Source organism: Centropristis striata, chromosome 12 (assembly GCF_030273125.1).
Source record: "Centropristis striata isolate RG_2023a ecotype Rhode Island chromosome 12, C.striata_1.0, whole genome shotgun sequence".
Taxonomy (NCBI): domain Eukaryota; kingdom Metazoa; phylum Chordata; class Actinopteri; order Perciformes; family Serranidae; genus Centropristis; species Centropristis striata.
In genome coordinates this window covers 36,813,706-36,839,676 of record NC_081528.1, presented here as the reverse complement: position 1 = coordinate 36,839,676, position 25,971 = coordinate 36,813,706, and the positions used below count along the sequence as shown (strand labels likewise).

General features: G+C 36.9%; 1 protein-coding gene across 5 annotated transcripts in view; it reads left to right on the top strand.

Moving 5' to 3' along the window:
* Positions 1 to 25,971, top strand: part of enox2 (ecto-NOX disulfide-thiol exchanger 2) — a 273,688-nt gene that overhangs the window by 220,040 nt on the left and 27,677 nt on the right. For all 5 annotated transcript variants that reach the window (XM_059346084.1, XM_059346082.1, XM_059346083.1 and 2 more), the window contains 3 exons: positions 6,950 to 7,056; positions 19,169 to 19,283; positions 24,632 to 24,819. In XM_059346084.1, coding sequence (XP_059202067.1) covers positions 6,950 to 7,056; positions 19,169 to 19,283; positions 24,632 to 24,819 — 410 coding nt within the window. The remainder of the gene's footprint in view (positions 1 to 6,949; positions 7,057 to 19,168; positions 19,284 to 24,631; positions 24,820 to 25,971) is intronic.

The following is a 25,971-nucleotide window of genomic DNA, read 5'->3' as shown; positions in this document are numbered from 1 at the left end:
TGGTGGAGAACTTTGTGGAAGGAGTAGCTGATGAAAATGTGTGGCGTGAAAACTTCTGCATGCCCAAAGATGCTCTTATGGCTTTAAGTGATGCCGCCTGGCTGCATACAATCCAATTTCACACACTTTTGCGTCACCGTATGCAGCAGATTTCCTCCTGAAAACGCTCGTCTAAACGAGGAATAAAAAGTGAAGACGCAACGCCACTTTTGCGTCTTCTGTTCAGACCGTCCTCGTGTAAACGGAGCTTTAGTCACAAAAAACATACCATCACTTTATCATCCCTAGCCATGCCGATTTCCTTAATTTTGCGGGATCGGCGATCGGCCGATTCCTTTACGTCAAAACGATCTTATTTACCTAGATAATTTATGATTTAATTACTATTTGAATATTTGAAAATCGATGCCCTCCCTAGTTGTATGTACACTACTGGTCAAAAGTTTTAGAACACACCAACTTTTCCAGAATTTAATTGGAAATGATGCAGTTTAATGTCTCAGTGTACTCTGAAATTAATGCACATTTGCAACATTTAAAATTCTTTATTGAGCATGATAGTGTTTTGAAAGTAAAAAAAAGATTCAAAATCACATTTTATGTTGGACTAAAGGACTAAAAAAAGACACAAAATGACCAAAAAAAGACACAAAATGACAAAAAAAGACACAAAATGACTTACAAAGACATGAAAAGAATTCAAAAATGGACAAAATAGCCCAAGACTCCATAGAGTTAAGTTGTTAACCCATTTCTTGTTCCCTGAAAAAGGCCTACTTGTATAATTCTGAAATGTACATTATTTTCCAGTTTTGGTTAAGCTTACCTTTTTTTATTTACCTCTGGCAGTTCACCACTTACCTTTGGACCCTTTCAAGCTGTTCATTTGACTTGAACTGCTTGAATTTCAATAAAAAACTGGAAAAATTGGGGTGTTCTAAAACTTTTGACCGGTAGTGTATATTGTACAGAACAAAAAACACTTTATGGTTGCAGTTCTTTTGTTAGTTTGTCCTGTAAATTGTTGCTATTTATTTTAAGTTCAGTATTTTATTAACTACCTCAGACATTGTGATTTCATTTATTTGTTAAAGAAAAATACTGCTGTGTTATTGTTTTTCAATATAATAAGATTCAAACATTGAAGGCGTACGCTGTGAGTTATAAAAAAATCGGTATCGGCCAAAATCGGAATCGGCAGGTCAGGCTTTTTAAAAATCGGTGATCTGTGATCGGCCAGAAAATTGCAATCGGTGCACCGATAGTATTTTTGTGCCCCCCTTTATTATTATTATTATTATTGGCTTCTCAATCTTCTGCTGCAGCGTTAATACGATGGTGGTGCAGAGAATTTAATTTGTGGTGCTCAAAGCATTGAAAAAATACATTTCAGAAGCACATCTCGCCCTTTTTTGGAAACAACATCCCTCTTTCTAAAGATAATCCAAAGACCTCACAGGAAAGAGTTTCTATTTGAACTACTTTGTTGCATATAAGCTCGCAGACCCTGAAAGTGTGTCTGTAGCCTTTCCTCTCCTCTCTGCCTTCACCATCGATCTGCTCCATCAAATTACAGGCTTCTGGGAAGACGCTATTGATCCCTGTACTGTTCTCTCTCTCACCACTCTGCAAGCACACACACATGAACACTTAGCTGGTGGTCATATTGACCTCCCCCCCTTTTCCCCCCTCATGTGTACATTAGGACCTCTGGGATACACAGACCACCCATACTCTCCTCCATGACCACCCACATGACAGCAGATAGACAGCAGAAAGGGGAATGACTTTATTAATCGGATGCAGGGAAGATTGAATCTGACAGACGGAGAGCTCTAGTCATCATGTGGGATCAGGGAAACCTCTGAGGTAAAGGTCTGCTCCTAATAAGACTCTCTGACCTAAAGAAGCTTCACTCAAGTGTTTCTACGCTGTCGTGTTGCAGTTACAGCTTCACTGAAGGGTTAACCACTTAGCCTACACTGTAAAAAGAAATCTGTTTAATTTACGGTAAAATACCGGCAGCTGTGGTTGCCAGAACATCACCGTAAAAAATGTAAATATCAGCAAAAACTGTAATTTATACAGAATAATCCCATTACTTTTAGGATAATTGTTTCATCATGGTATTTCTCCATTAACTTTACATGAAAATTTTATATTTTTACAGCAAAACTGTGTGTTTTCTACAGTTTATGGCGGTAGAATTTAAAGTTTTATACTATTGTTTGATTTACAGTAATTAAAAGTATCTACTACGGTGATGTACAATGTTTAATTTTACGACCTATTTCTGATGCAATTTGACAGTTTTTTACTGTAATTTAAACAAACATTTTTTACAGTGTAGACCAGGGGTGTCAAACTCAAATACACAATGGGCCAAAATTTAAAACTTAAATAAAATCGCGGGCCAACATTGAACAAATAAACCTTTTAATATATACCAAACATGTTTTGCTTTAACATTAAATATGGAACCAGCAACGCTTATAAACATACAATATATAACTAAATAGTGCAGACATGCAAAATCAAATTTCAAATAAAAAACACATCAATGTCATTAATTTATTAAATAAAAATTAAATAAAAATCGTATGCCTCTTTTCTATTTGCATCCTTCTGATTTAAATATCAAAATCAACTTTTTCAACAGGTTAATAAATTCTGCCTTTCTTTCCTCCATTTTTGGGAAGGGGTAGCTGGGAGACAGCTCTAGCTTGAGGTTGCTATGACGACTGTCCCAGAGGAGCGTTTCTGGGTCCTGTCCTGATTGACGCGCCAAAACAACAGCAGGGCATTGTGGGATTTGTAGTATTAGCGGTAAATGCGCCGTATAATACCGGCGGGTCAGCTTTTATAGTACAATAATAAGATAATAATTTGGTATTGCCTCGCGGGCCAAATAAAATTACACTGCGGGCCAAATTTGGCACTTTTACTATAGTTAAGACAACAAATATAGCCACTAATATATATGACAGAAGAAAATAAACTTTAACAAACCTTCTGTCCTGTCAGTCAGCCACTATAGAAGCCTTTTTCATACTTTATATCAACTTTATATGAATTACTACGCACTCGTTATTATTTACCGTTTGTTTTTCATTTAACCGTTCTACCGGTTATTTCCTGTCACTACCTTTCAGAATTAAAGCACCCATTTTACACTGGATGGCACCTTTTCAAAATAAAGGCATCACAACATTGTAAAACACCTTGAAAATGTACAAACATGAAAAACAAGCTATATAATACAAAAACACCAATAGGAACCTTGCTAAAGGTCATTTACAGTTGTGTTTAAAATAAATGTCATATTGATATAGTGATTGGAGTATTTACTACTTTTTACTGCTATATTTGATTTACTCCACATTAACAGTCTTATCATGACATGTATTCTTATCAGTAGCAGCTCAAAACCAGATAATTTACTATATTTTATAAAGCGGTTACATTAATATTGAGCAGAATTTAGTTCCGAGTTTTGGTCCGGCCCCTGCAGCCTTCGTGGTATTGATCATGTGACCCCTTGGGAAAATTAGTTGCCCACCCCTGGCCTAGAAGCTTCCTGTCATTCCTTTCGGAAGAAAAGAGAAATCTGCTTTGGGAAGGTAAATCAAGAACACTATGCTAGTTTAATAAAGTGTCCTTGGTCGACTTCTTCTTCTTCTTCTGCTGCTGCTGTGGTCAACAGTGGCACGCTTACAGTAGGTTATTTTCGGCAGCTGCCAGTTGCTTAGCAAAATCTCCCTTGTTAAATAAATGTGGAACAAGACAAAGAGCTGCACTAACAGCTCTGTGAGTCTGCACCGAGGCACAGCTGGTCCTGGTCAACATGCTGATGGTTAGCATGTGTAATCTTTGCTGCTGTCAGACTCTCAGTGTAGCACAGGGGTTCTCAAGTGTCGGGTCACGACCCGGAAGGGGTCACAAGGTCAACTCCAGGGCTCACCAGAGGGTTTTAGCAGATTTGATAAAATAACATAATAATGTATCATTGGATGGATAGATGGATGGATGGATAGATGGATAGATGGATAGATGGATGGATGGATGGAGGGATGGATGGATGGATGGATAGATGGATGATAGATGGATGATAGATGGATGATAGATGGATAGATGGATGGATGGATAGATGGATGGATAGATGGATAGATGGATAGATGGATAGATAGATGGATGGATGGATAGATGGATGGATAGATGGATAGATGGATAGATGGATAGATGGATGGATGGATGGATAGATGGATGATAGATGATAGATAGATGGATAGATGGATGGATAGATGGATAGATGGATGGATGGATGGATGGATGGATTGGTAGATGGATGGATGGATGGATAGATGGATGATAGATGGATGGATGGATGGAAGGATGGATAGATGGATAGATACGTGGATAGATGGATGGATGGATGGATGGATGGATGGATAGATAGATAGATAGATAGATAGATAGATAGATAGATAGATGGATAGATGGATAGATGGATAGATAGATAGACAGACTTTATTTATCCCAAGCTGGGAAATTACAGTGTACCAGCAGTATTACACACAGAGACAATGACAACACAATTAAATAAAAAGAACAACCTAGGCATACTTCAAGCAATAAAATATAAAAATACAATAAAGATACAATAAAAAATAAAGTGTCTAAAGAAGGAGTATGTATTAAGGAGTAGAATAGAATTCCAATGCAGAATAAATATGAATATACAGTATAAAAATGTTGGTGCTATGAAACAAATAAGGTGCAATGAACAGTAAGTACAAATTTCAGACTGGGGAATGTTTTTTGTGCCCTCTTCTTCTATGGTATAATGGGGTTTTTTTTTTACTAACTCCTAATATTTTCAAAACAGTAGTGTATGGAAGCATTCTTTTTCATTAATTTTGGTTTGGGCTCATCAAAATACCAAAATGAACAGAGAAGTTTGCGACTAATTTGCCCTTTTGCACAAATAAAGCATTATTTATTGATATTAATTATTCAGAGCATTGACAATAATGACTCAAAATCAGAAGGGGAGGCGCTTAGAAACCGCTGTTTACACCAGTTTGTAGTTCTCTCTCTCTTTCTGTCTCTATCCCTTCACTTCCCTGCTGTTTCCCTTCTGTTTGTTAATGACACAATGTGACATTGGGGTCAAAAGTTTCTTCCACAACCACGAACGTGACCACCAACCTGATACTCTGGAGGCTCCAGACTCAAAAAGGTTGAGAACCACTGGTTGGCATGATAATATTGGTGATACAAAGTACATCTGAGTAATCGTTATAGATGAAAAGTTCTTACAGTTCATCCTGAGAGAGACGTGAACATCTACACATTTCAAGGCAATTCATCAAATAGTTATCAAGCGATTTTACTCAAAACCGCAACTGTCAGTTTTATGGTTTCTTCAGAGGGAAAGTCAGTGTAGTGCCAAACCACTGGGTAATAAATATTAAGTAGGTATTAACAGAGCTACACTGTACACTGTTCAAGGGCTCTATTCTATATGAGAATGTCATATATAATTTAAGAAAGTGGGGGAAATGTATGATTTATTAAGGTTGTTTAAGTTTAGCGTGTGGGAACTATCAGAGCAACCATCCGCGAGATGATGCACTGGCATCAGCTGGTAAGTAGATCACATGCTTGCACTCACATACACACTACTGGTCAAAAGTTTTAGAACACACCAACTTTTCCAGAATTTAATTGAAAATGATGCAGTTTAATGTCTCAGTCTACTCTGAAATTAATTTGCAACATTTAAAATTCTTTATTGAGCATGATAGTGTTTTGAAAATAAAAAAAAGATTCAAAATCACATTTTATGTTGGACTAAAGGACTAAAAAAAGACACAAAATGACCAAAAAAAGACACAAAATGACAAAAAAAGACACCAAAAGACACAAAATGACTAAATAAAAGACACAAAATGACCAAAAAAAGACATAAAATGACAAAAAAAAGACACCAAAAGACACAAAATGACTAAATAAAAGACACAAAATTACCAAAAAAAGACACAAAATGACAAAAAAAGACACAAAATGACCAAAAAAATACACAAAATGACAAAAAAAAAGACACCAAAAGACACAAAATGACTAAATAAAAGACACAAAATGACCAAAAAAAGACATAAAATGACAAAAAAAGACACCAAAAGACACAAAATGACTAAATAAAAGACACAAAATGACCAAAAAAAGACACAAAATGACAAAAAAAGACACAAAATGACCAAAAAAAGACACAAAATGACAAAAAAAGACGCCAAAAGACACAAAATGACTAAATAAAAGACACAAAATGACGGAAAAAAACACAAAATTACAAAAAAAGACACCAAAAGACACAAAATGACTAAATAAAAGACACAAAATGACCAAAAAAAGACACAAAATGACAAAAAAAGACACCAAAAGACACAAAATGACTAAATAAAAGACACAAAATGACTTACAAAGACATGAAAAGAATTCAAAAATGGACAAAATAGCCCAAGACTCCATAGAGTTAAGTTGTTAACCCATTTCTTGTTCCCTGAAAAAGGCCTACTTGTATAATTCTGAAATGTACATTATTTTCCAGTTTTGGTTAAGCTTACCTTTTTTTATTTACCTCTGGCAGTTCACCACTTACCTTTGTACTCTTTCAAGCTGTTCATTTGACTTGAACTGCTTGAATTTCAATAAAAAACTGGAAAAATTGGGGTGTTCTAAAACTTTTGACCGGTAGTGTATATAAACAAACACACACACACACACACACACACACACACACACGCACACACACACACACACACACAGTTCTTTACATCCCTAGTTGACTCCACTTTCTCACTCCTCTGCTCCTTCCCACCTGCCCTCTGTCTTTCTTTCTCTCTCTGTCTCTGGATGGTCTCTGGTCCTTCCCTGCATCCTGCCACAGTTGAACAGATTGTGTCTGTATTCCAAGCTGCTTCCAAACAAAAGGCATGGGACCATTTCTCCAAAGCTCAGCGCAAGAACCTGGACATGTGGCGCAAACAAGCCGAGGTTAGTATCCTTTGATTTCACTCTGTTGTTCACGTGATTTATGGAAAAAATTAGACTTTATCCCATTTTGTTCAACACCTGTCTTCCTCTTTACTTATTGTAAAGATTTACTTTATTTTTAACTGATAGATGCTTCATCATTACACTGAAATTAAAAAAAAAATGTTGAAATCAGAAGTCAAAAGAGCAGACTCCTTGTTACAGTAAGTACGTTGAAAGAAGCCTAGTAGCTGCTCACTCACAGCAAGATGAGATACAAACACACCCACGTCCAAACCTCTGGCCCAACCATGGACTGTATAAAAGAAGTGAACATAGCCACTGTGATGTCACCAGGTGGTTTGTGCATTATCCGTTTGAAGCTTCCAGTTTTGCATATGCAAAAGTTTTGCATTTTTGGTTTCTGTGGAGCCAAAAGTCATCATATTTAGACAAAAATGTGGTTACTTGCTAAATCACCAGCTAACGCTAATGCTAGTTCTTGAGGTGCATCTGCAATTCACGATGACTGCTATGATTTTGGTAAGAAAAATATAAGCTTAAGAATGAATTCTACATAGTGGGAAATTTGTGTCTTTTATGAAAAAGTGAAGACATTTTTAGGCAACCAAAATGGTACAATTAACTTTCATGAATTTAAATCACACTTTGAACTCCCCAAAACAAGTTCAGGGCTATTTTAATGCACACAGTGCCATGGATGGATATGCATTATTACATCTTGATCCTGATTGACAGGTTGCCAGTGTAGCGACTGTCTAATGACAAAGTAGCCCTGAAAGCACACCCTTCTTTATTGCCTATATAACTCTAAATTGGAACATAATTTACTAACTTAACATCATGCTGTATTGTCTCACACAATCTCACACACACAGTCTGATCACCCAAAAAAAAGACACAAAATGACCCAAAAAAGAAACAAAATGACCAAAAAAAGACACAAAATGACCAAAAAAGGAAACAAAATTATCAAAAAAGACACAAAATGACCCAAAAAAGAAACAAAATGACCAAAAAAAGACACGAAAGGACCAAAAAAGGAAACAAAATGATCAAAAAAGACACAAAATGACCAAAGAAGACACAAATTGACCACAAAAATGTCAAAAAAACACACAAAATGACAAAAAAACACACAAAATGAGTATAAATAGACACAAATTGACCACAAAATCATCAAAAAAGACACAAAATGACCAAAAAAGGAAACAAAATTATCAAAAAGACACAAAATGACCAAAGAAGACACAAATTGACCACAAAATGATCAAAAAAAGACACAAAATGACAAAAAAAACACACAAAATGAGTATAAAAAGACACAAATTGACCACGAAATCAACAAAAAAGACACAAAAAATGACCAAAAAAGACACAAAATGACCAAAAAGGCACAAAATGACCAAAAAAAGACACAAAATGACTAGAAAAAGACACAAAATTACCAAAAAATTACCAAAAAAGGAAACAAAATGATCAAAAAAGACACAAGATGACCAAAGAAGACACAAATTGACCACAAAATTATCAAAAAAAGACACAAAATGACAAAAAAACACACAAAATGAATATAAAAAGACACAAATTGACCACAAAATCATCAAAAAAGACACAAAATGACAAAAAAACACACAAAATGAATATAAAAAGACACAAATTGACCACAAAATCATCAAAAAAGACACAAAATGACAAAAAAAATGATCAAAATTACCAAAAAACACACAAAATGACTATAGAAAGACATTAAATGACCAAAAAGACTAAAACACATTAACACATGAACACTTGCGACCCAAATTGGGGTCCCAAGGTTGAGAATAGCTGGTTTAAGCTACTTATTTTATACAGTCTATGGTGCCTCCCCCCCTCCCCCCCCTCCCCCCCCTCCCTCCCCCACTACCCTCCCGCGTGAATTGGATACGAGCTGCTGGGTGAGTTTTCCATCTCTCAGGGTGTCCAGGACATATACAACAGGTAATCTGTACAAGCATTCTACGCCTGCCTGCAACAATTTTTAAGATTTTTGTGAGCAGGAACATCTTGAGAAATAAAAGTGTATCAGTCATTTTCAAAATCGAACCCCGTTTTTTGTCATCTGCTATCTGCTTGCCATTAGTTTTCCTCTCCTCTGCCAAATGGAGCATCACAGTAATTAGCATGATGAGGGGTTGTATGTGTAATAGAGGGTCTGGATGTGGTGCAGTCCTGGGTCTAATGGACAGTATATGATCATATCTGATTGGTAAGTTTCTTTGAACCTCAGTATAAAAAAATGACAGATTTAAGGTAAAGCAGAAGCAGCAATCATCTTGTACAAAAGCTTCTCTTTAAAGGTAGGTGTTGCAAAGCAAAAATTGTTGTTTTAATGTTGCTACAGAATCATCAACCACTAGTCAAATCTGCCCTACAAAGTCTAACTGCAGTAACTACGCAAAGGGTCAAAGTAAGAAAAGCTGCTTTAACATTTTCTAACGTTTTTTAACTGGCCAGCCAAATGGGTTATTGGTAGGTAAGTGATATGACACTTATTTCAACATGTATTGATGATGTCATTTATATGCTCAAAAATCATGATGATTTTTTTTACCTTTGACCCCAAAAACTTAGTAACTGCACTCTGGTTTTGCTGTAAAAGGTTCCAATAGTAATGCAGAAACAGAGTGCAGGGACTATGATGTTGTCTTCTTTCAGCTTTTATATTTTGTTTTCAGTGAATAAACATTTTCAAATTGATTTTGTTATAAATGTATTTAAAAGTGTTTAATAGCTCTATTCAACGATTTGTGACGATTTTAGACTTAATATTATAAATAAATGTTATATTTCAGTCTTAATATAATTTTATCTCACTTTTTTACTTCATCACTATCTAGATAATAATTACCTTTTCAAATAAACTATCATTTTTATGTTTAAATTACGATATATATCCAAAGCAGACCGTGGTAAGTGCAATTACTGCTTAGTTTTGAGTTGGATTTTGTGGTTTTTATATAATTATATCTCTGAAATAAAGCTCTTAGAATTTAAATCTAAAACTTTGTCACAAGATATAAGACATCAAGGAGTTCATTTTTAGTTATGACTCAATTTTGACCAAATGTAGTTACTGCAGTTAGGCTTTGTAGGGCAGAAATGACTAATGAAAAGCTTTACCCCCCTGTAACAACAACTGTTTGATAGAAATAATGCTGATAAAATCCTTTGTGAGAGTCTCTTAACACACACTTGATGAGTAAGTAGGATGATGCATGTTTCTATGAAAATGCTTGAGTACGAAAATGTTTGACGTCTGCTGTCCATTTCCTTCACTCAGACCTTGAGGGTCTCTCGGGATCTACTCATTGGAGAATCACTCTTTTCTATATATATATATATATATATATATATACACACTGAAGCAGGAAGTATGAAAATCTATTATGTGGAGTGTTTTCATCAGGCCTTCAGGGATCGCTCTATTCTTTCTCATTGCTTCTTTTATAGAGTTTGTGTAATGCATACTCCAGGGAGTACAGTACAGAAAGAGCATAGATGCAGATGTGAAGGAGCCCACTGTGGGTGGGTGGACACTCCACAACAGAATATGTCCTCATAGAACACATTGTTATGAAAATATCCTTCAAATGACTTCCCCGGCTCAAACGGTTTTTGTAGTTTTTCTCTTCCAGCCAATTCACACTTTATTAAAGCTGTGAGAATAGACTTTACTACTGTCAGAGTGGCACCACATGCACTCATGTGTGTGTTTTTGTGTGTGTGTGTGTGTGTGTGTGTGTGTGTGTGTGTTTGTCTTCATATAGTTGTGAGGACCAACCCATGGCAGAATACCAACATTTTGAGGACATTTGTAGTTGTGAGGACATTTTTTCCAGTCCTCACAAAGAAAATGCTAGGATAGCCTCTAAAGGCCTTAATTAATCATCTGTATGAATTTCAGGGAAGGTCCTAACAGAGATGGTAAACCCTGAAATGTGTGTGTTGGGCTAGGGGAAGTGGTGGTCCTCACAACTATTAAAGACATGTATGTATGTGTATGTGTGTGTTTGTCTTCATATAGTTGTGAGGACCAACCCATGGCAGAATACCAACATTGTGAGGACATTTGTAGTTGTGAGGACATTTTTTCCAGTCCTCACAAAGAAAATGCTAGGATAGCCTCTAAAGGCCTTAATTAATCATCTGTATGAATTTCAGGGAAGGTCCTAACAGAGATGGTAAACCCTGAAATGTGTGTGTTGGGCTAGGGGAAGTGGTGGTCCTCACAACCATACAAAGACATGTATGTGTGTGTGTGTGTGTGTGTGTGTGTGTGTGTGTGTGTGTGTGAGTGAGAGGAGAGCAGACGGATGAAGTCATTTGGACACAAAGCTCTTGGTTTAGCACCAGCCCAAATTGAGTGTATGACTCTGCAGCTGTCTGTTAAAAACCTCTTCCACTCCACAACTCCTTTTTACTGAGGACAGGGCATCTTAAGGGGGAGATAGCAGGTCAGCAATAAATGCCACATACGTTTACATCAGGGGTCTCAAACTCGCGGCCCGCGGGCCAATTGTGGCCCTCATGACGATGTTTTGTGGCCCCCACCTTGATATGAAAGTTTAATGTGAGTTTTATATGAATGGCACTTTACCGTGTTGTGTGTGGAAGGTCCCTTTTTTGGTAATTTTGTGTCATTTTGTGTCTTGTTTTGTTAATTTTGTTTCTTTTTTTGGTAATTTTGTGTCTTTTTTAAATAATTTTGTGTCTTTTTTTAATAATTTTGGGTCTTTTTTTGTAATTTTGGGTCTTTTTTTAAATAATTGTGTGTCATTTTTAGTAATTTTGTATCCTTTTTTTTGGTCATTTTGTTTCTTTTTTGGGTCTTTTTCTAATAATTCTGTTGTCTGTTTGTCTGTTTTGGTAATTCTGTGTATTTTTTGGTCATTTTGATACTGCCTCCAGCGGCCCCCAGGTAATTTGAGTTTGAGACCCCTGGTTTACATCATCTAAAAGCCAGCAACTTGACTTTTTAGGGACCACAGTATGCAGAAATATTCAAATACAACAGGAGAAAGTAACACTTCATGCAAAAATGTGTACCATGCAGGTACAGATATGGGGTGGACGTGTCTTTAACCCTTTATCAGGCAAAGAACTTTATTTGGTAACTTCAGGTAATATTTCGAGAAAAAAGTTTAAATTTACTAGATTAAAGTGGCAAATCTACAAGAAAAAAAGTTGCAGATTTACGAGAAAAAAGTGGGAAAAGCAACTTTTTTCTCCCAGATTCACCACTTTAACCCTTAATAGGACACTTATTGAAATAATAGTAATAGTAATAATAGCAAAAAATTGCTGGGACAGTTAGATTGTATAAATTATATGTTGATTGTAATTCAATGATTGTAAATATTGCTTTCTTTTATTGTTATTAGTTTTTCTTTTCTTTTAAATATAATAATTGATTGTAAATATTGCTTTTCTTATCTTATCTTTTTTTCTGATGCTTGCTTTGGCAATATATACATTGTTACGTCATGCCAATAAAGCCAATTGAATTGAATTGAAATACTTGCAAATTCCAAATTTTAACCCTAGAGAATATTGGAAGATATTACATACAGCCAAAATGTGTAAAAAACATACGAAAATAATATTTTGAGAAAAAACTTTACCAGATTAAAGTGGCAAATCTACGAGAAAAAAATGTGCAGATTTATGAGATTTAAAGTGGTGAATCTGGGAGAAAAAAGTTGCTTTTTTCACACTTTTTTCTCGTAAATCTGCTACTTTTTTCGCGCAGATTTGCCACTTTAAATCTCTTAAATCTGCGACTTTTTTTCTTGTAGATTTGCCACTTTAATCTAGTAAATTTAAACTTTTTTCTCGAAATATTACCTGAAGTTACCAAATATAGTTCTTTGCCTGATAAAGGGTTAAAGGGGAGGTGGGGACCTATAGATTTCCTTACTGATATCTATAAATCAGAGGTCAAGACACCCCTCTTAAAAATGGACCTACCAGTTTTTCCTTTTCTAAAATTAAACCTGACAACTTTCTGACAAGATATCATGACATATGTTTGGTGCCAATGGATTCCTAACATCTTCTAGTTTCATATGATATCAGTATCTCCATTACTAATGAACCTGCTGCAGTTTCCTCAAGGCATTGAAGAAGTTAAGTAAGTTTATACACAGAATGCATTAGCATTAGCATTAGCATTAGCCTTTTGTTTTTCTTTACACAATATATAATGCAGAAAACAATGTTTGGGATTCTTAAGAAATGGTATAAGGTTGTTTAGTATTTTTTTTTTATTATTCTTAATTTAAATGGTCCGCAATAGACTGATGCTAAACATTAAGTACTGATGTTTATTTGGCAAGTTATTTTATTTTTTATTTATTCTTTTCTCAGGTATCATTTCTAGAATTGGTTGATAATAATACACTGTATATACAATGTTGAATTTTCCTTTATATTGTTATTTGTTTGAAAAGCAGCCTTCTCAGTACCTTTGTAGAGTCCTTTAGAGCAGCTATTCTCAACCTTGGGGTCCCGACCCCAATTGGGGTCCCGAGATGATTTCTGGGGGTCGCCAAATCATTCTGGAAGTCAGCTCTGTCTCCACTGTGTTAAAGTGTTCATGTGTTTTAGTCTTTTTGGTCACTTAATGTCTTTTTTTGGTCATTTTGTGTCTTGTCTGGTCATTCTGTGTCTTTTTTTTGTCATTTTGTGGTCAATTTGTGTCTTTTTTGGTCATTTTGTTTCCTTTTTTTGGTAATTTTGTGTCTTTTTTTTGGTCATGTTGTGTCTTTTTTGGTGTTTTTTTTCTTTTATGGGTTATTTTGTTTCTTTTTTTGGCCATTTTGTGTCTTTTTTGGTCAATTTGTGTCTTTTTTGGTCATTTTGTGTCTTTTTTTGATCATTTTGTGGTCAATTTGTGTTTTTTTTTTAGTCATTTTGTGTCTTTTTTGGGTGATCTGAACTGTGCGTGTGTGATTCTGTTCAGTGAGTGGGGGTCGCGGACAACATGCATGTTAAATTGGGGGTCGCGACTCAAAAAGGTTGAGAACTACTGCTTTAGAGGAATATCCACATAGAAAAGGTTAATTTTCACTCCAGCTCAAAAGTTTGGCTGCCATATCAATAATCAGTCAATGTTTCCCTTCTAAAAATGTCTATCGGTCTCAAAAAATCACCTCAGGCTCTAACTGTAATATAAGTGTTGTTTTTTTCCAGCTTGTTTCTGCTGCCGCCAAGTGGACAAAAATCAGGTTAAAAGCTTCATTAAACGTGAACCAAACAACCAATAAAAACACAACCCTGATACACCGCAAGGTTATAATAGTTTTGGATTTTTCATTAGTTTTAGTTTTAATTTTGTTGTGAATTTTTGTTTTCAAATTCAGTTAGTTTTAAGAGTGAGTTTTCTAGTTTTAGTTTAGTTTTTATTTTTTGAAAATGCTTAGTTTTAGTTTAGTTTTTATTAGTTTTAGTGTTAGTTTTAGTTTTTTTTGTAATGGGGTATTTGTTGGGTGCAAGATTCAAAGAGGTCATAATAAATGTTTCCTTTATTTCCTTTGGTTTATCATCTCAGCCCCAATAAGGTTATTAACTCTTACAGTTCTGGCTGTTTTGAATTTTGGTTCCAGTCTCAGTAAACATATTCACCATGTGTTGCATGTTCAAATAAATACACTGAATTATGAATGAAAAAAGATGACAAAAACGAAAACTAAGGACATTTTCACTATAATTTTAGTTAGTTTTAGTTAGTTTTGTAACCACACAATACAGTTTCAGTTAGTTATCGTTTTTTTTAAAACTCTTGTTTTTATTTTTATTTCAGTTAACGAAAATCTTTTTTCAATTCTAGTTTCTGTTATTTCGTTAGTTTTCGTTAACTATAATAACCTTGATACACCGTAGGCTTATGAAGTAGTTATGGCTCACCTGTCCACTTACTGAAGGAAAAGTCCAATAAAGTTTTGGTTTAGTTATGTTTGGTTTGGTTTAGTTACCACTAGAAGAATAGTCTGGCCTCTTGGCTTGCTAGATTCTTGTTGTTTACTTCAGCTCTCCGTCATAAATGTCTGGGCTGGTGGAGCACACACTGGGCTGGAAACCGCTGCCTTTGATTTCATATGTGGGAGTAATAATAGCCGTGAGACCCAGCCATACATTCAGTGTGAAGGTCAGAGAGCCAAAATAATGGGCTAAAAGTGTCAAAAAGCTGCATCGAGCTGCAGAGGAGGGTGCTAATTCTCACTAACTGTCACCACAACTGCTCATTCTTTTACATTACATGGAGGGATTTGATTCAAAATAAGCAATAATGGGCTCACACACTCAGATAAATGCTGGAGAAGTTGTGATACACACATTGGTAACCATATTCATATATTTTGGACATGCCCTAAACTGAAAAAAATCTGAGATGAGGTTTTTGATGCACTTGGAAAAAAGTATTCCAGAAAAGTTTTAATAAAGATCCCAAGATGGTAATGTTTGGACTCATACCAAATTACATAACGGGAAGGGGGAAAAAATATCTTTTACAAATATTACTGATTTCAGCTCTTAAATGTATTACTGTTAAATGGTTAAAACCAGACCCTCCAACATACAATATGTGGATTGAGAAGGAAAATTTATCACATGGAACAAATAACTTACTCCTTGAGGCTTCAAAAAGATATATTGTTTAACAGATGGAGACCTGCCACGACCATACTAATGCAATAATCTCATGTTACCTTTATTTTATTTTACTTTATTTCACTTAATTTAATTTGATTTATTTCCATTTACACAGTTTATTATTTAATTACTTATTGTTTGTTTGTGTTACTTTGGTTTAACCATGTCATTTATACATATTTGACCTGATGTATATGCTTTAATGCTGTATTAAGCAGATCACAGCAAATGAAAAACAGCAGACTAAATGTGAATTTGTATATATATGTTTGTATATGCTGCAAAAATTGAAATAAAAGGTAACACTTTACTTGAAGGTATCGTCATAATAGTGACATGATACTGTCATAACTGTGACATGACACAGTCATGAACGTGTCATAAACATGTCAGTGTCATAAACGTTTATGACTGCTGTCATTAAGTGTCATTCGGTTTTTGTCATGACAAGTTGACATTAAATTTGTTTGGGATGTCCTTATTATGACAACTTGAAATTACTCAAAATGACATTACTAGAAAATGTCTTTGTCATGGCAACTTGACATTAACAAAATATGCATCTATTTTTGTGTTTATGTCAAGTTGCCATGACAACAACATTTTCTGGTAATGTCACTTTGATTAATGTGAAGTTGTCATAATCAAGACAACCCAAAGAATGTCAACTTGTCATGACAAAAACCGAATGACACTTAATGACAGCAGTCATAAACGTTTATGACATTGACATAATGTTTATGACACGTTCATGACTGTGTCATGTCACAGTTATGACAGTATCATGTCACTATTATGACGATACCTTCAAGTAAAGTGTTACCAAATAAAATTTAAGTTTAAAAAAAAAAAAAAACAATAATATGGCTTAAAGCAGGTTTATTTTCACATTCTGCTGGTTTTAGAGACTGCAGTGTGTAGAACAGGCAGCCACTGGCCAGTATAAAGAGCATAGGTAAGTAAGTGCAGTTACTCACGGGTAGTTTATCTTAAAACAGGCAGCCAGTTTCTCTCTCAGTCATATTGTATATTCAGTATGATATTCTGGCCTGGAGGTGAAATATGGAGCGGCGTGGAGTCGCTGCAGCTCCCAGGCAGAATCAGACAACAGCTGCCTCCCTCCATCACTGTTTTTATGTGCTGTGTGTGTGTGTGTAGTTCCCTCCATACACACCAGATGGTTGTGTGTCTGCATGTGCTTGTGTGTGTAGTACCTGTTTGACCTCTGCCACAGGCTCAGGCTGATAATGTCAGCTGACAGATGGTTGTGAGTTTATTTACTCTTGGGCAGCTTCTTTGGCTTTTAAGGAGTATTTTCCAGCCTTTTGTTGGGATTTTTCATTGATAGAGCTCCCATGTCTCTATACACTGGTGCTGTGTACATACATACACACATGTTTCAGTACACTTTCTGTCTTTTCTCCCTCTTGCAAAACAGAACCTGTTTGTAAAATGAATATTGGGGAGTAAAAGATGCCCGATACTGATACACGAACTTAAGTTTTATGCGCATCTGAGGGTAGAAAAGGCTAAGATGATGTAGTGAGAAAAGATGGATGATTTAATATTCCATAACTCTGAACTAACCAAATCTAACTGACATTTGCTTAAATGACACAAACAGTTTAGACCAACCTGGTCTCACAGGAATCCGTGAAATAGCCACGGATTTGCTTAACTCAAAATCCGTGGAATAGCCACGGAATCACTCAAATTTCCGTGAAACTGACACGGATTTCGCTACAATGCAAGTTAATGACAGTCATATCCCGTGGCTATTCCAACATACAAAGTGATTATGTACATTCACTTAGTGAATATTTAGAAAATAAAACATATATTTCTTGCTAGAAATGAGATCAAAATCCATTTTTATGCAGAAACTAAGTCAAAATATTGATTTTTTTTCACTAAAAATGAGAGAACTGTCGGCCATGTTTTTTGTTCTGACCGCCGGGACCTTGAAAGTCACGTGACTTGGAACAAACCAATAGGAACAAATATCCATGGAATAGCCACGGGATATGACTGTCATTAACTTGCATTGTAGCGAAATCCGATTAGATTTTTCTGTTTTTCAGTCACACTCGCATTTTGTTTTTCACATTTTTCAAGTCACTTCTTGTTAAAGTCACATGACCACCACACCAGGGTGTTGAGTATACGTCACTTAGGGATTTAATGAGTTAATGTGAAGCATAAAGCTGAATATGTGAGATTATAGAAGATTTAAAGTGTTTGTGTTTTGTTTTTGTCACCATGGGTTCTTATGGGTTAAGTTCTTGAGTTCTTAATTATTTGAGGACTTATAAAGGAACTTTCAAACTGGATTTTAATTCAATTTATCTCAAATTATCATGTTTTATTTCCAGTTTTGCACAGCTGACCTCCATGCCCACGGTCTATTTGTGCTACGTGGACATTTGTCTGTGACCTTCCAGCTGCTGAATGTTCTCAGTCTTTGTCTCCTAACAGCTTTGCTAGCTGTGCTCTCCATCCTCCGCCTCGATTATCATTATACTTTTGCTTTTTTAATGGAGACACTGTATAATACTGTAGCTCAGACATCTGCTCACAACAGGGAATGGAAGCTGAATGAGATTTAAAAACCCACAGATTGTCTCCCTCCATACGTTCACCGTTTGGTCCGACCATGGACCGTCTACTGTGTGTAAAAGCATCACTATCTAGCAGACGGTTTTGTTTGTTCGCTTTGCTTTTCTCCTGACAGACCTGGAGGGTTTGGTCTAATTTACAGCCAATCCCATTCAGCGGTTTGACCTTAATCTTTAAAACATTTTAAAAAACCTGCTTCTGTTTACTGGTCTCCAGATGGATATAGTCATTAGTGAGTCTGCCTTTAAGGGTGAAAAGAAATGGAGGAGATTGGTTGTTCTTTTTTACACTGTGGGCTTCCAGATGTGGGTGTAAGACAGCAACAGGACACATTATAAACAGTATATTCAGGAAGATGCATTTCATGCTTTGTCATCCTGAATCAGTGTCTTCTGACGTGATAGTGTTGACACATTTCTGACAGGAGCTGTGGTTGCCAGAGTCTAACACTTCTTGTGTATTTTAGCTGCCTGAATGTGAATGTTTTCTCCAAGTAATGAGAGCAGCAAAGTACAAAACTGTGTATCCCTTCCCGGCTATATTTGTGCTACCATCTGCCCTATCGCTGTGCCAGAGGAGGAATTTAGCCCCAGCTCTGAAACGGTCCTTTTCATCTTTATTCATCTCCACTCCTTTGTTCTGTTCTAATGTGATAAGTATTCCTTACAGCTACTGCTTAAAATGAAATCAATGAGGTGCATCACTGATGATCCAACTCCTTCTTGCAGCTGCTAAAATGTGCATCACCCATGAGTCTGTGCAGCTCTGACCCTCCGCCCCTGGGTTGTGTCGTGTTTTGCAGGAGATTAGAAACATGCACAACGAGCAGCTGATGGGCATCAGACGGGAGGAGGAGATGGAGATGTCGGACGATGACATGGAGGATTCCCCTGACAGCAAGGACTCCGAGGACTCAGGTATGCATATGCATGCGCGTTGCATTCGCAATTCAGCACTTCAGTCAACACGAACCCATCAAGAACTTCAGAGGACGAACATAGAGAGCGTTAAATAACTGAGGGAGACAGCTGTGTTTGACTGAAATGACAGTAATCATCCCCCAAGCATCTGACAACCATCTGACAACTCCACATGAATAAAAAACACATTCAAAGTACATCAAGATGCTGACACCACGCACGCTTTACTGACTTGCTGTTGAACACGACTACTAAATGACTTCCAGCCCGGTCCACCTTGGATGCACACATCTCCTCATGAGTGTGTGTGAATCTGTCCACACCTGCCAGCTGCCATCTCATTTCAGATCGGGGTTCCACTGAAGTGCCATTATACTCTGGTTTTTACTCAAAGGGGTCTCTTTGTGTTTGCTGAAGCAACAAAAACTAACGGCGCTCCTAATCTCTCACCTCCCATTACAATAAGCCATCAGCCTGGAGTAGCCGCCAGGGCAACATGCGCTAACCGCCACTGCTGCATGTAAGGTCGCCTCTCATCTTGTGTTTCGTGTTGTTCACACACTCTTCCTCCGTGTCTTTTAATCATTCTGATCTCTGCCATTTGCTAATATGACAGCTTCTCTAATCAGCATGCAAATGTATGTAAATGCAGTCGTCAGCTCAGCCCCCTTCTCTTTGACAACCTTGCTATTTAGCTATCAGTAATTAGCATTGCTGTCAGAGACCTGTCATTTCGCTCGATGCTGCAGGATTTTTGCTAAGGTGGCAGGTGTTAATGTGACACCTTTTTGGTATTTGTGTTAAACAGGCCAACTGTTACACCCCCTTTACTCACCAACCTTTAAGCAAAGAGGCATGTTTACACGTCAACTCGGCCTGCTGCTGAAAACCACCTGTGTTATGACTGCAGCCTCTTAAAAAGTGAATCGATGCTCTCCGTCTGACTCATGTAGAGAATAGAAAGCAAAAGAAGCGCTTGCGTGCGTGACGGTAACCCTGTAGGTGTGTGTGTGTGTGTGTGTGTGTGTGTGTGTGTGTGCACGCTCACAGATATCTGCAGGTCGATATGCTGCCTGTTATGTAACAGAAGGGGAATTGCTCCCAATCTGGCCAAGCGGTTGACATCCCCTCACACCAAGTTGATGAGGCTCTCAGATCAATACTCTGCTCACCTCAAGCTCTCATTTTGCTGGGAGAAAAGTACACACAAACACAGCATGGACACACACACACACACACACACACATAGACACACACTCACCCACCCAGCAAGAGTTCATTAACACTGCCAATGGTCCTCCATGATAGACTGCACTCATGAACACCCACACAAAACCTGACCAGACACGCATTCATGCACACAACACACACACACACACACACACACACACACAGGATGGGGCTTATCTCCCCAGTCCAGTCAGTGTATTGCACTTTCCAAAAGAGCTTCCCCTCAAGGCCCACAGGAGGAGAGCAGAGCTGATAATACTGGGCATCTCTGGAGCTGAGCAGGTCTCCTACAATAATAACTCCCACTGTCTCCTCTCTTTGTTCAATAGGTCAGGTCAAATGTCCAGCAGAGAGCTATCGGACAAAACACTCTGGGATTATCACTGCTTTCACTAGTCTGTGTTGATATACTGTAGGTGTTTGATTATCAAACACAAAGTGAGTAACAAATTCATAATTTACAGACAGATTGACAACAATGTACTTTGTTCCTTTTGTAGATTTGAAGAGTTCTTTTAAAGGCGCGCTTTTATTCAAATTTTTCAGGTGTATGCTTGTGTTTTTGGTTTCTGTTATAAACATGTTTAATTGAAGATTGTCTCGAAATATCTTGTAAACACTGCAATACAATCCACCTCCAATGGCTGACATACTTTGTTATTTAAGCAGTGGTGGGAAAGTATTCAGATCCCTTACTGAAGTAAAAGTACTAATACCACACTGCAGAATTACTCCACTGCAAGTAAAAGTCCGGCTCACTTTTCAAAATTTACAGACAGATTGACAACAGTGTACTTGGTTCCTTTTGTAGATTTGTAGAGTTCTTGGTAACACTTTACAATAACCATCTAAGTTATGTTTATAGATGGTTAATAAACCATTTACAAAGTACTACAATTAAGTCTACATATTTAATCTTTATATGCTTTACAACCATTTCCTTAAAGCTAAATAAATCATTTGGAAATCATTAACAAATGCTTAAAATAGTGTTTGATGTTATGAGAGCAACTATAAACCGTTAATAAACATTATTAATTAGAATTTAATTGTTTGTTAATGGTAAAGTAGTTATTAACTTATATTAATAAACTATCTATTTACCATTTATAAATGATGGTTATTGTATTGTAGTGTTACCGAGTTCTTTTAAAGACGCGTTTTTGTGCTCATTTTTCAGGTGTATGCTTGTATTTTTGGTTTCTGTTATAAAAACATGTTTAAATGCATATTATATAAAAGATATGAAACATATTTTTGTCTCAGACTGATCATAGCTCTGAGATTAGAGAAAAGTTGGTAACGCTTTATAATAAGGTCCTTAATAACCTAGCTAATAATTAACAAGTAATAAGGCATTGTTCTCGCTTTAGATCCGGTAGTTGCAAAAAGCATAGTTAACTTATAGTTAACTTATAATAGATGAGCAATAAAGTATATTTCAATATCAATAAGCAAACAAAATAAGATTAATAAAGGCATGGCAAAGACATAATGGGTGGGTCATGGGTGTTTGTAATGCCATTATTAACACTTATATAAGCTTATAAACACACAATAATGTTAATAAGCATCTTGTAAGGACTTACAAGGGCCTTATTACTTGTTAATTAATGGTTATTACAAGGACCTTAATATAAAACGTTACTGAAAAGTCTCCCAGGAAAGCCCAGTCTGCTCTGATTGGACCTGGTATTCAAGCTCTCCAATCTCTGTACTGTCCGTAAATGCAACCAGGCTTTAAAAGAGTATAGCAGCAACTTATTGAGCATAAAAAAACACCAATAAATCATGTTTAATGAAAGTCTGTGCAACTGATCATGCCCCAGCAGTGTAATCGAAAGTTGCAGAGAAATTCACAACATGTGAGACCAAGGTTTCAGGTTTTCTCTGGCATTAGCATGTAGCTACATGCTGCAGCGTTTATGATGTAACGCTGCAGCAACATGCTGAGCAGATGACCATCCAAACTAACTGATGTCAGGTCAAGCCAAGAGGAGCTTTTAAAAACTGTTGGAGTGTGTAGAACAGTTGTAAACCTAAGGTGTCTGACTTTTTTATCAAACTTGGTGGAAGGCCAAGAAGTCATTACATTTTGGAGTTGGGGTGGATACATGAAAAATTTATCGTTTATAAGTTATTAGGTCTCGTGTTTTATGAAAAAACGCCATGTCTGTTCAGTGAGAATGTCTGTGTTGGAGGAGGGGGGGGGGTTTGGTAGCTAAGCAACCACGTGGCCAGGTGGAGTCGACCAATCAGAGCAGAGCAATCAACTGAAATTAACTGACAGTTCCGCCACACTGAGCAGCCAGAGGTGGTCAGACTGCAATTTCTGGCCTCGAACAGAAAGCATTTTTGGCAAAACCATAATACCTATCATTGATCCGACTTCACTTTGAGCGTCCTGAGTTCTTCCTGAACGTCTACATATATTTTTTTTTTAAGAAAAATGAAAAAATAGCTTTGTTAGAGCGATCTAAAAAAACTTTAAAATGTCCTTTTTTTCCGAAATCCTCCTCTGTTTTTAATATGGGACTCAATGGGACAGTTGGTGCGTTTTGGTGGCGCTTCTCTGTGTCCTACGCCCAAACTATAACTCTGACAGCTTTACCATAGGATTGTGATATGAGACGACAAATTTTCCTACGTTTCTATGTATAAATTATTTCTGTAGAGTGAAACTTGCGGCCTGGAGCGCAGTTTTCAAATGTATTTTTGGACAATTCATTCTCTCCCTCTACACTCTGCTTGATGACATCACCACTCTAGACTCTGAACATTCCGCGCAATACACACACATGGGAAAATGGCCTCCACTCATGGCCTTGGTGGAGGTCTTGGCTCTCCAAGTTTCGTTATGGTTTTCTATGTTTGCTTTTATATAAATATACGTTTTCCAGGGGATTTAAAGCTACCTTCTAAAATACTCCCTCCTGCAAGAACAGGCAGAAATCTATTTCCCAGCAGTAGACATATATCAAGAGGACATTTTACATTTGCATAAAGTATAACTGAGTGCTTCTCTTTCACCATTATGCTTTGAAATTTAAGTTGCTCACCATCCCTGCAATCCTACCCACTGTTTCTGTAGCTGCTGTCACTCAAATTAACAACAAGCGATCCAAACAGGATTTCAAATGTCACTGTGTAACAGATATACAAGCAGTGTTTCCCACACATAGACCATTCTGTGGCGTACCCCCACATAATGGAGACCGACCGCCACAAATTATGTTATTTTTTCCCCTCTCTAGGACATTAAAAAAACTGTAACGTCCGTAACGTTAGCCTACGCACTGAAGACATTCACATCAATAAATAAATGTTTTACAATGAACCGGGCCGATCTCAGAGCTGGCAAGACTCTCCGGTAACGTTACGGTGTATTGAATGGTTGCCGCAAATGCCGTTAACGGGACGAGAGCAGGCAAAACGGCTGCTTCAAGCTAGCTACAGCGAGCGTAGGTTCGCTTCCTGTTTTCAAAGTAAAAGCACAAATTCTATCGTTATAAAGGGCAACGGGCGTTTTATTTTTGTAAATGTAACCGGAAGTGCGTCGCTCACGACGGCTAGCTTGAGTAGCGCCAAATTCGTCCGAACAAAAGTGTAAACGGCTGGTATTTAGACAAATTAACGACGCACTGGGGATCTAAGTGGCTACTTTCTCGCCTAAAAATGTTTGAAATGTCAATAAAGTGATATATTTAAAGAATTTAGGACTTTACCGGTGTCAGTGGAGCACCACAAATTGCTATCTGGTCTGTGGGAAACACTGTACAAGCTTCAATATTTTGATCAAACAGACCCCAGTGGCAGTCCGTGGCCTAGAGTTTAGGAATCGGGCTTGTAACTGGAGAGTCGTCGGTTCGATTCCCAGTACTGACAGGTCTAGGACTGAAGTGTCCTTGAGCAAGGCACCTAACCCCCCTGCACAGCTCCACTGCTCCTTGCATGTTGTGTTCACTTGTGTGTAAAAAAAGGATGGGTTAAATGCAGAGGTTGAATTTCCCCATTGTGGGATTAATAAAGTCTTCTTCTTCATACTGTCATAGTGTTATACATCACTAACACCACATTCCATCCTGTTCTCCGTACCTTATGCATGTAATCTGTAGGTGTTTCCCAGGCTGAAGCCTTGAAGGAGGAGAACGACTCCCTGCGCTGCCAGCTGGACGCCTACAGGAACGAGGTGGAGCTGCTGAAACAGGAGCAAGGCAAGAACCAGCCGATGGGCAGCGAGGAGGACAGCACACACTCTCAGCAGCTCAGCTTCCTGCAGCAGGCTCTGCAAGGCATGCAGAAGGTATGAAAGAACGAAATAAAATTATGGAAATAATTTCCACCTAAATAAAATGCTTTAATTTAGTGAGAAACAGTTTTGTTGAGTGAACAAAATCTAAATATGTTGGGTCTACATGATGTGTTTTCACTACTGTTAATTTATTACCAGGGGTCAGTCTAACTAGATTTGTAAGGGTAATTGTAACATACACACATAATTTTCTTGGGCCATTTAAACGTGTATGACATTATTAAGAGTTACTTTATTTAATAGGGTAGTTACAACTACTTTTTAAAATAGTGAAGTACATAAATTATTTGTGCTGAGCCAACAAAACACAGTTAGGTTGAAGTGGTTTAGCCTAAAAGATTACCTTTATCATATGAAAATGAACATAATAGTAATTATTCAGGAAATAAATCATTTTTAAACAGAATATTCAGCAATTTAATTAGGTTGTTTTAACATAAAGTATTCTAGTAAATTTTAAACTACATGTTTAAAAACTGTTCAACCACAAAACATCATTTTATTTAGTAGAAGCTACATGTTAGACTAAGGAGAAGGTAACAGACATCCAGTTTGCTTATTCTTTTCCAATAATGAGCTTAATTTCCTGTTTCTTTTTGATAACAGGGTCACTCAGGTTAGACCATTGAATGCTCCACAAATGACAGTAATCTTTACTGTCATTTGTTAATCATCCTGTATTTTAAAAGAAAGGGCTGTGCAGAAACAAGCACAGAAGAACAGAGCAGCTGTTAGTCTTCTCAGAATAGCGGCTGAAAAGTAATATTTTCAGCTTCATGTTAGTTAAAAAAGAAAGTTAACTCTCAGTGTAAATGGGTTTTGGGTGCGCGATGATTCAAACAGCTCAGATACTTCTTGGAACGAACCCAAGGCTATTAAAACAATTTCAGACCATTTATTTAAAGAACATTGTGAAAAGTATTGGATTTTTTTCCATCTTTGAAATGTGCCGTGAACATCATGCAGTACATTTTGCAGGGAGTTCAGTCTCTTCCAAATAAAACCCGTCTCAGTGGTTGGTATAACTGTTTATTGACACATGTTTAATTATTAAGACCTCTGTTGTTTATACAGTACATTAACATTCATAAGGACAGATATTCAATGTCTGACATTAACAAAATGTTAGAAAATGGGAACTAA